General features: G+C 38.6%; 1 protein-coding gene across 3 annotated transcripts in view; it reads left to right on the forward strand.

Annotated features, from left to right (window-relative positions):
• The window catches only part of PRR14L (proline rich 14 like), a 35,699-nt gene extending 24,003 nt beyond the window's left edge, over window positions 1–11,696 (forward strand). For 2 of the 3 annotated variants that reach the window (XM_075012310.1, XM_075012309.1), the window contains exons 5-9: window positions 3,838–3,912; window positions 4,443–4,611; window positions 5,884–5,990; window positions 7,161–7,232; window positions 8,013–11,696. In XM_075012310.1, the coding sequence (XP_074868411.1) occupies window positions 3,838–3,912; window positions 4,443–4,611; window positions 5,884–5,990; window positions 7,161–7,232; window positions 8,013–8,289 (700 nt within the window). In that variant the 3' untranslated portion in view covers window positions 8,290–11,696. Of the gene's footprint in view, window positions 1–43; window positions 3,913–4,442; window positions 4,612–5,883; window positions 5,991–7,160; window positions 7,233–8,012 lie in introns of those variants that run through there. The other variant, XM_075012311.1, reaches the window with a different exon arrangement.
• The last annotated feature ends 48 nt before the right edge of the window (window positions 11,697–11,744 follow it).

Here is an 11,744-nt window from a genome sequence, read left to right on the forward strand (position 1 = left end):
TTGAGTAATTTTCATTCATTTCTTTAATAATCTTCTCTTCTAGCAGCACAGCTGTCTTATCTTCTCCCTCTCCGCAACATATACACTCCATTTCACAGAATACATATGGCAGAAATGAGATCTTCTACATGAACTCTGTTCCAAATGACTGCAGAGCCATTGGATGTTTGAAGTAGGAAAGTTTTTTTCAGACCCCTCGTCCACCAATCTACCTTGAACCATTACAAGATGGGGTTACACGGCTGTGTAAGCTTTACATCTGAACAGAAAGGAATAATTGTGTTGCACACAGTTAAACTTTATTTCATTCCCTACATTATTTTTTAATTATAACCCATTCTTTATAACTATTCCTATTGACCATGTGTGCAAGATGTATGGCTGGCATAAATAAGTGCAGCTCCACCAAGATCACGGATGAGTTTTGGGCTTGCTATGAACCTAAATAAGAGTGTGAGAGAAGTAAATACTTGGTTTTTTCTTTTGCTGCTAATTGCATGAGAAGTAGGCTGATTTGTTAAAGCATCACATGGGGATTGGTAAGAGATGAGGCCACTGACTTGGCAGCTTCTGTATGCAATCTTCCTGTGTGACTTTTCTGTGCCTCAGTTGTCCCAGCTATAGCATAGGATAATTCTGCTGCCTAACCACATGGACATGGGCTGTTTGAGAGGTACTCAAATTCTACAATTGAGAATTATAGTTAAGCCTATAAAATAAACTGAGGAATCTTCTTGCCTACTTCTGTGATCTGTAAAAAAAAAATGTTGAACCTGGCTTATCTGTGTCCCTGTTCAGTTATTGGTATGGGCAAAAATCTTGCCAAATAAGTGACTATATATTCATTTCACTATCTGTGATCTGAGAACTTTGAAATTAAAAGCAGTTCTTGCTGACCAGAGCTAATCAAGTATTTAATCCACTGATGTAAATTCTCTTGGTCCACCAACATATTACACGAGTTCAAGTAAAAGTATAAGTTTTTAAAATAAAACTCTTTAATAAAACAATGGAGATGAGCAGTGTCCTGTAGAACCAATTTTATAATCAGTCATCATGTGGAGCTGGGATCTCGCTGCCAGAATTCGTGATGCAATATTTGAAGTACAGCTTTCTATAATACAGAATCATGACTGTTGGAGTGACCAGGTCCAGCTACAGTTTGAGAACTGAGCAGAGTTGGTAACTCTTGTTACTACCATCCTCCTAAGAAAAATATAAATCCTTTTTTTAAATATACATCTATGTATCAGGTGAGTTTATTATCTTGAGTTGAGAGAGACAGCACTTGGCGTGGAAATTTAATGTTGACTGCAGCACTTGATAGTCTAGTTTTATGGGCATCAGTCTTTTTCCCACATAAGTCAGGCTGCTTGACGGTCTGCAGTCACAGCACAGCCTATCAGTTAGTTAATGTAAGTGAAGAGTTAGTCCCTGAATCTAAAGGCTAATTTAAAAAAAAAACAGAACACCACTGTGGACTGTTGTTTATTGCTAATGGAGAAAAGTCAAGAAAACTGTACTTTTCAGGACAGATGACAAGAATCTGAAATGCAGTATGCTGCTCCTAAAATTCAGGTCAGGAGATGTAATGCTCTTAAAGTGAGAAGAAATTGTTCTTCTCTTTTGACCCTCTCTAATTCGTTAAAGAGAAGTCATTGTGGCATGCTATAACAGCTGCAAAGGGTGATTCCCAGTGAACTCTCATATAGAGCACTGAGCAAATCTTACTCCTAAAACAGGCATTCAGACTGACCTTTTGACGGATTTGATCATAAGACAACATGGGAGGAAAAGCAGCTGATAATACATTTAAAACAAAGGCTAAGAAATGCCATTTAAAACTTAAAAATACAAAATATTATAAATATGTGGATAAACTAATAAGCTTTTAATTTTTTAAGATGCAATCTCTAGATTGGGCTGACATGAAAATGGGGAATGAATCTTGTATTCAGATGATCTTCCATGAAGGAGATGGTTCTGTTCTAAGGAGAAACAGCAGCTGTAATGGTCAAGTAACCATCTCCTGGACCACACTTGAAAGGATCAAAAATGTATTAAGCTGTTCTGATGAGGATGTGTAAATATCAGGAGAGGATTTGACATATACCAATGTCAGCAAAGTTTGGTGCTATCAATCATAGTCTAAGGTTCACACCAACCTTTTCCTGTGATGAGAAAATTTCCTGCCAGTTGAATTCTTTCATTTAGCTTTGGCTTTTTCATAACTGAGCAGGCAGTGAATACTAGAATGGTTTTCCTTGTCTGTAAAGCTATCACTATGTGGGAGGGATCAGATTTTTTTACTTTAAACAAAGCTTTATTCCCCATTACTGCCTTTCTGAAAGTAAACTTTTTAGAGGAATGGAATGTTTTCATCATAACTGCACTTTCACTGCATGAGGCCAAATATTTTGTTACCAACAAGTTACATTTCCTTGTACAAACTACCAGTTCAAATTCTAGCACAGCCAGACAGGCAGTGACTAGACTACTGGGAGAGCAGCAGCATGGTACATCTGGCACTTAGTGAAAAATATAGTAAAAAAAAATTCATTGGGTATCTTTGTATCTGTCATGCCTACTGCTGCTATGCTGACTGCAGTCTCTGGCAAAAGTGTATTAACTTCTTAACAGATTGATTGGGATACATGGAAAACAAAGCCTCAAGCTTTCTAACTCGAGTAGGATTGAATATGTTTAGCTGTTGGCCCTTGGAGAGAACAAAATAAGGGTCTTGAGTCTAGTGTAGTATACAGTTATTTTGATGCAAGGCAGCTTATGTTGACCTAACTATGGAAGCATTTGCACCTAAATTGCACTCCTCGTGACATAACATATCTGCTTGCTGACTCAGTGACTTCACTTCCACAAGCAGTGTAGAGTCACAGTTGGTGTATTTAGGTCAACACGGTGTCAGTGTAGATAATGCATTGCTTAGTTTCATTTCTACTCGCTTTCAGGAACTGTTCCACAGTATCCCACGCTGACTGGACAGTTGATTCAGGCACTTCTAGTGAGGGGAGAGACCACTGACAACACGAATAAAGTATAGACACAAGTAGTGTGATTGCTGCAGCAGCTGTTTACCAACATAGATTAGGTTGGTTTAATTTTGTAATGTAGACATGGCTTAATTATAACAAATGAAGTCCAGGCTGTTCCAGATTACTAAGGTACTTATTTTTTCTTGTGTATGATGCTAATATGGTGCATACAAAAAATAGAAGCATAGCCTTAGAAGATCCTAAACTGCTGTGTTGGTTTTCCTCCTGTAGATCTGTGTAGCTAGTAGTCTTTACAGAAGAGACTAGAATATATCCCTCAATTAATTGTATTGTAACAGCAATGAGAAGGGTTGTGGAGTTAATCTTAGGGAAGTCCTTAATCTTGTTTGGCAGACAAGTCTGTCAAGGTTGTGGGTTTTTTTTTTTTTTTTTATTTTAAATTTACCTGTCAAACAAAACAGCTTTGGAATGGAAAATTCAGGATCTCTTGAAAACACCTCCAAGCTTTCAGACTAAAACATTCTTCCTCCCCTTTTGAATTTTTTCTGAATTTCTTCCTCTTTCTTCTCAGGTAAGAAGTGAAAATAGCAGTATTTCCCTCCTGCATAATTTGTCAGTGAATCTTAAGTATTAATGACAAGTGTAGCCTGCTGTCATGTTGGGTTTTTTTGGGAATGGTATGGGGTAGAGAGAGGGTACTTGGACATGTCTGACATTTTTGTGCCTCTTGGAATCTATCTTATGCTGATGAAGTCTCTTCTCTTCCTCCATGGTGTAATCCTAACTTCGCAATTTTTTTGTTTATTTTTTGTTCTTTTTAAACCAGTTATGTTGTGTTACCACACATGACTGTCCAGGGAACAGAAAATCCAAGGACTACAGGACCAGGTGCTGAAACAAGGTAAGAGTCCTCCCGTGAGGTTTGTTACGTATGGTGGGAACATGAGTTATTTCACTGTGTTCTGGCAGTCTGGCTTTTCAAGTTTTGGGTAGAATCTTTCCAGCATTTATCTCCCTAAACGTTAGTGTAATGCAGATTCTGAATGGTCCTCTTATGGGTGTTTTTATGTTTATACACACAACAGTAGATTACTGATTATTAGCAAAAGTATATTATTTTCAGCCCTTCTGTGCTGCTTGGCGTGAAGATGCATGAAATTATCATGGTCCGTTTTCTCATCCCTGATATTTAATTTGTTGTTCAAGAGCTGGACTTCAAACACTGGTATTTCCTTTGATGCACATGTGGGAGACCAACCTCCCTTTAAATATATGCAGTGAACAAAAGAAAACCATTAAAGCAGTCCAGTAAAGGTTCTAATTTATAATATATCCTGGATTCCAGAATGCAGTCACGATTCAAATCCAGTATGAATCTAAATAGTCTCTTTCTTCATCCCTTTCTTTTCCCCTCACCTTTCAAATGTATAGGCTGGAGCATTCACTCTCTAATCTGTTACCAAAGTCTTGCACACTTCCAAAATCAGCAATATCGCCATTCAGATTTTCAGTACCTGAATTACAAGCTCATCCCTTCGATGACCTCGATGCTTCTTTCTCACTATGTTCCACATCTCAGTGTGTCACCGAACTGAAAAAAGTAAGTGGTTTCTTGTCTTCATTTATGGAAGAAGCCAGGTAGCCAGTATTTGTGCACACAGTGAGGACGTGGGCACACTACCCCTCCCTTTCCAAAGGGGCACGAAAATGACAGTGATCCGAACAGTTTAATGAGGCACTCATATGAGTATTTAGCACCTCATTAGCATAATGGCAGTCAGTGGCATTTTGCAAGTGCTGCTTTCGAAATGCAAACTGGCTCTGTAAACGCAGGTGCTTCGAAAAAAACCCCAGACCTCGAAATTCCGTTATTCCCAATTTGTTTTGGGAATAAGGGAATTTTGAAATCAGGGGTTTATTTTGAGGTGTCCACGTCTAAACGGCCAGTTTGCATTTCAGAAGCAGCACTTTTGAAGTGCAACTGACGTGTTATGCTAATGAGGTGCTGAATATTCATTATCAGTGCCTCATTAAACTGTTCTGATCCCTGTCATTTACATGCCCCTTCCGAAAGGGAAGGGTAGTGTAGCCACAGCCTTTGAGAATATATTTGTTAAATTAGTAGTCTAGTGTTGCACTGCAACTAAACAAGTGGTAGGGTTTAGATCTGAGCTTGGACTTCTGTTCTCCAGGAACACAGGACCTGGATAACCATAAAGGCAGAGCTTTTACAATGGGCACAGAGCACTCCTTGCATTTCTCATGTTATTCCTGTGTTAGTTGGGAGTAGTTGGTGGTGAAACAGAAAAATACAGTAAGCAAAATATAAAGGTTGAGAGGACCTATTAGAGAAGAACAGAATTCTGGAAGACTGCTTTCCTCCTTTGGTATGTTGCCCTGAAAAATGCTAGTAAGATTGATTGATTGATTAATTTTAAAAGTCAAATGGACCACTAATTAGATTAACCATTTAATTTGATGTCCTTAATCATGGAATTTGTCCCCATGATTCCTGGATCAAGCCCAATATGTACAGTCAAAACAGAACTTTTCTGCAAGAAATACATCCACTTTTCATTTAAAGAAACCCAGTGGTGAAGCTGCATCACTCTGTCACTCTTCTTGCTGAATGGTTTGATGTGTCATACATTTTAGTCAAAATGGATACATGTTTATATTGCCTGGAGCTTGTAAATTTTGTTGCAAAAATAAGTGTTATATTCCAAAATTGCTTTGATAGGTTGCCTGCCTTAGCTTTATAAAAAATTACTTTACACTTGCATTCTCAAAATGGAGACCTCTAAAGAATACCAACACTGCTGACAGATAAACAATTTCTCTTTTATTTTATATTTCTTTCTTTGTCCAAAAGTCTGAGCCAGAAAAAAGGCCAAAGAGAGTTTCTCAGATCCGCATCCGGAAAACTGTTCCCAAACCAGACCCTAACCTCACCCCCATGGGACTTCCCAGACCGAAAAGGTGAGATGTCTCTCTTAAATGGACAGTGATACTGTCATCTGCTACTTCTAAGAAGTGTGTCCAATATTGTAGCATAACCAATCCAGTCAATGGTTTTCCTTTCCTGTCCATTCTCTCTACTTGCTTGGGTAGGCTTTATCTAGTTAGGTGGTCTTCGTACTCATTTTCTCCATAAGCCAATGTTCAGATCCAGGTGTGTTGTCAGTATAAAAGAATGAGGCAATATATAGCCAGACGTTAGAGGACAAAAATCAGTGTTCATGAATCAGAAAAGAACAGGGAAGAATGGACTTGAACTACTCCAAGTAATATTTAGGATAAATAAGAAAAACCTTAGAAGCAACGAAGGACTGAGTTTCCAAGGAAGAAGATGGAAAATTCCATGTAGTTTAGCCTTGAATAACTCAAGGAGACACAGGTATGTTAGAAATGCATCAGGCCCGCTATAATTCAGTGAGGGGAAAAAAATGGATTACTTTCTAGAAACCTCTACCAGCCCAAATTATTCTGAGATTTTTGTCTGCAATCTCTACTTACCCTGACTGTCAAACAGGATGTTGGAAAACCAACGTTGCATGTTTATTTGGGCATTGTGACAACTTCATGCACAAGTACTTGAGTCTGACCTGTTCTTGTCCAGGACCGTAGTTGAAGAGCAAAAGTAGCAAGTTTGGTGGATGGTTAAGGGTAACCTGTTCCTTCAGAGACTTCATTTGAAAATACATCAAAAGAATTACCATTGTAATAGTCAAATTTTAAACCAGGTCTCAAGATAAGAAGTCCATTCATTAACTTTCTGGGTTATTTAATTTTTTTTCTTCTCCCTCTCCATTTTTCATAACTAGGGGTCTATTTAAATTGCCCCAAAATCTGACAGTTTTCTTGGGTTGGTCATCGAATAAATGGCAGATTACAGAGTCGTTGGACATTTGCAAAATTTGCTATTTATGCCAGGACCAACCACACAAAATGTGACTTCCTGAAGCATCATTTGAAAAGTCCATTAACACTCATTTATCCGATATCCTTCTAAAATGCATTACAAATTCATTAATGGAGCTTGAGGCAGGGAGGAAAACCAAACTTTCCCTGGTCAAGTAGCCTGTGTACAGGAAGATGGCTCTGAAATTCTCCTGGATTCATTGCTTCATTCACTACTTGTTTTTCCAGGCTGAAGAAGAAAGAATTTAGTTTAGAAGAAATTTACACAAACAAGAACTACAGGTCACCTCCAACAACCAGGTTGGTTACATTTGGCAACAAGAGGATTGAGGGGTGTGTAATTCAACTGACTGGAGATATGAAACTCCAGGTCTTTTGGGGGGGGGGGGGGGGGGGGAAATAGAAAAGTAAGCACCCTTCAAAACAGAGTTGGAATGGTGGCTCTGATTGAACTGCCAAAAAAAGGTAATTCTGAGAGAGCAGGTTGTACTCTGTCCTTAATAACTGGGCAGTTAGGGATGGGGAGTTTTACAGTAGCAGGAATTGAGCACTACTAGATGTTGAAGGTTTAAATGTCACTGCTTTGTATTTAACTTCAATTTGCCTTAATTTCAATATGCAGCCAAGGTACAGTATCCATTATTTCCAAAATTCAAAAGCAAAGAGGATATTCCAAAATCATACTGATACCCCTCAATCAAAAATACCAAGGATACTTTACAGACAACTTTTTTTTTTTTTTTTAAATCCTTTGTCTAGGCCTAAATGCCTCTGTTTCTTAGCATAAAGATCCTTGATTTGAGGTTTTGGACAAAAACTGACAGAGATTCCACTTGGTTATCTATGCACCAGCAAGAAACTATCGAGAATATATATTAATATATGTTGATGTGAAGAGAAGTGCTCATTGGTTAGAAGTGTAAGCGGTAGATAAGTTTGTATGCGAGACATCCTGGAATGATAATTGATTGTAAAAGGCCTGAGTCATCTAGTCCATTTCCTTGACACGTCTATGAATTTAAAAAAAAAAAACAAAAAAAATTATTCTGATATTGTAACTTACAGTCTTTGCTTTCCTAGGTGTCTAGAAACCATCTTTGAGGAGCCCAAGGAGAAAAATGGATCCTTGATCTCTATCAGCCAGCAGAAAAGGAAGCGGATTCTTGAGTTCCAGGACTTCACTGTTCCACGGAAGAGGAAGGCACGAAGCAGATTCAAAGTGGCGGGTAGTTTCACCCGGGCAAAAAAGGCTGCATTACAGGACAGAGAGCTAGATGCCCTCCTGATTGAGAAGCTCATGGACCTTGAAGCCTTCTTTGCAGAGGAGGAAGAAAGAGAGCAAGCGTCTGGAAGCTGAGGGAAGCATCCAGCAAGAAATGGCTCAGTTCCTTTAATGCTTTGGTACACTTGGAAGAGATCTGCCTATTTCTCCCGATCTTACGAACCACTCAGTTCTGATACCTAAAGATCGGCTGTTGGTTGTTGCCCTCTTTGAGGTGCTGGTGTGTATGTACATATGTTTGTGTGTATGTTTATATATATATATATATATTTTAGTGACACAGGTGAGGGTGATTAATTCCCCTGCATCAGTGTAGCACAGCCACAAGGTGCCCGCTGTTCTTCCCAGACCTCTATAGAAATCATGGCGAATGTTTAAACACCTCCTGCATGTGGGATGAGGAGAGTAAAGGAAAAAATAATACGTTTTCCATGACACTATGATTCTAAATACTCCTAAACTTTTGCACATTCAAGACTGCTGTAGGGGCTTATCCAGACAACTTAGTGACAGAGGTAGGGTACTGGGACAGAGAGCTGAATTCAGGTAGGTGGGTTTTTAAGATACCACAGACTCTTCAAAAATTAAAGAAAAATAGTTTGTTTGCTTTTAATTATTTCCACGTCTCTGTGCCCAGAAACTTCCGTCTGTGATTTTGTTGTCCTTCCTGCCCTCAGTCAGCAGCAGCCACACGTGACCAGGTCTTAAATTAGTTGCACTTTGTATGTGTTTTTTTTTTGTTTTTTTGCTGCATGAAAGGCGCCTTTTACTGTTACTTATTCTAGATATTTTAATCACACATTAAGAAAATAGCACTAAATACTAAGTTCTAACAAATTGTAGAGTGGATTTGTTAACCTGGTTTGCTGGTGCTTCGCCTTTGATTGGGGGTAGGGTGTTGGGGAAGATAGGTACTAGCAGGACAGCATAACTAATGTCCAGTTAATGGGACTGTGCTCAGAGACATGGCACCAGGAACTTGTGAGGTTTTTACTATTTTTTTAGTGATTTTAATTCTGACAAGAATACTAATTTGATCTCAGTAAGTCAAGGAGGGTTTTTATCTATTTCATCTTTCTACCATTTTAACTTAGATTTCTGGTTTCAGAAAGAGCTTAATGTAGCTTATATAATTAGAGATTCAGTGTACAGCAGTGCTGTACTTAATGGCTAGTGTTGCTCAAAGAGATTCACTCAAACCTCCTAATGGGTAGAAACTGTTTTGGATTTTTTTTTTTTTAAATACTTAAGGTCATTAGTAATCTGAAATAGCACTGGGCAGTCTCTCAGCCATACTTTTGAGGGACCAGCGCTCTCCAATGGGATCCTTACTTGAAGCTGCAATTCAGGTAATTTCTGTTCTTCAGTGCCTACAGAAGTTATTCAGGCAAAATGCTGTCATTGCTGACATGCTTAAATTTTAGTAATTCCTTTTTCTTTTCCCTACCACTTGCAACTTGCACTTTTTTACCTCCGTGCCCCCTACAGTAACTTTTCTATTTATCTCCCAAATTAATCTGTCAGACATCTAGTGGATGAGCTTTATGATCAGTCCAAACATTGGGTTGAGGATATTTGCTATCTTTTTGTTGTTGCGGTTGCTGCTGCTCTGCCATCTTTGCTGTTGACCTGACAGAGAACATAAACTGACAAGCCAGTTGTTAAATTGAAAACTTGGAACAAGCAGAAAATGTCAGATGATTGCTTCAGTGAATAATGTTCTGGATGTTCTTTGTTCCTAGCTCATTTGCTGGGATTCTTGCATGGTTTACACCCTTGTTTTTGGAGACTGATCATCTTTACCCAGTGAGGAAAACTAAAATGGAAAAATGCAAACTACTGCTTTGGTTGCTTTATGCTCTTGGAGCAAAGTTTGGGCCTATCGATGTACTCTTTTTTTTTGGATACTGCTGTGCAGGTCCAGTTGCTCCATTGTGGTTATCAAGTGGTACCTTAATCAATCCTCTTTGTATTATGTTAGGGATCCCTAAAAATCACAGTATTGCAGTTATTATTGTCTTCTAAAATGTTTTTTAATCTGCCCCCATGTTCATGACATCAGCAAATATATTGACTGACTGAAAGGTGCTGGAGAGGACTCGCCTCTAATTTTTATGCCACAATGTGGGATTTCATGATACACTATTACAAAGTAAATTAATACTGATGTGGAATTAATACTAATGAGGGAGCTTCTGGCTCTGTACTAGAGTTGGAATGTAACCACAGAGGGTATTTGTAAAGAAAGGAGGTGGGTGGGGTTAAAACTCAGGTCCAAGCAGGGTTCTACCCTCTTAGCATGTGCTTTGAAACATTTAATTTTTTATCTTTTGTTCTTTGTCTGCTTCATTCCCCCCGTCTTGATTATTGTCACTTTCAAATAATACTTCACAGAAAGCTTTTTGTACTTTCAGCAGAGGGAGATACCATGAAAATATGCAGCTCCCTTTCACTTACAAGTATTGGAACTGTTCAGATCTGTGATTCCTCAATGTAACATATTCCCCAGGTTTTTTGAAAACTCTAACATGTCGGCATTATCATGTTCAAGGATTTTTTTATAGATGTGTAATGAAGATTATAAACTAAACTGGATAAAACCCCACCTCTATCTCATCAGGTGGTCTAAACTGAATCATGCTTTTTTTTGCTTCTCCATAACTTCTGTTCCTGTTTGCAGTGCTTGTGGAGCAGCCTTGCTCTAATTATTGTTTGTGGCAGCATCTTATACCATGAGGGACAATAATTTAGTCTTTGGCTGTGTCATACTCCAGTGTGAGCTGCTTCTGTCCCATATACTCTTTTATGAGAGAAATGTGGAGGATGCAAACTTTTGGATATTGACTTTCTCTAGCATAAGGAAGCATATGCTTGCTTTTTTCCTAAAGTGGAGTCGCACTAGTGACCTCTGTGTAATAACTGTGACTGCATTTAAAAGGAGAATTTGCAGAACTGACCCCCTGCATCTTTTAGGAAAGAGCCCAACAATGCAAGCTGAATGTCTGGCAAATGTAGCTGGCTGGAGATTCAGGGGTGGGGTTATTTTACTGAAATCAAAGATTAATGTTCTCATTCCGCTGCAAACCAAGAAGCCAAGGTTATCTGACTCAAATTGAAGGGGCTCCCTGACAAGTCTATCCCCAGTACTGTGTATGCTTCAATTCTGATGCTTTCTGGGTATGGTTTTTGGCAAGCCATTCTCACTTACCATATCCTGTTCAGAGTTGAGTTCTGGAGTGTGGTAGATGTCAGTCACTGTGCTTGAGAGTGGATGCTAACTGCCTAGATGAGATGTCTGTCTGATATTATCATGTTAATAAATAGCTCAGTGGAAGTTTGTACTTTTTTTGTAACATTGGCCTCTGTCATGCCTCTGCAGATTGGTTTCTGTTCAGTAGTTTGTGAATCTAAAATTTCACTGATTTTTCTTTTCCTTTTATGTGTGTGTTTTTAATTTATGAAATAAATTTTTTGCGAACCTTTGAGTTGTTTACTAAATACTTTGGGTTAGTATCTCTCAAAATAAGAGT

This window comes from Carettochelys insculpta, chromosome 18 (genome assembly GCF_033958435.1).
Source record: "Carettochelys insculpta isolate YL-2023 chromosome 18, ASM3395843v1, whole genome shotgun sequence".
NCBI classification, from domain to species: Eukaryota; Metazoa; Chordata; order Testudines; family Carettochelyidae; genus Carettochelys; species Carettochelys insculpta.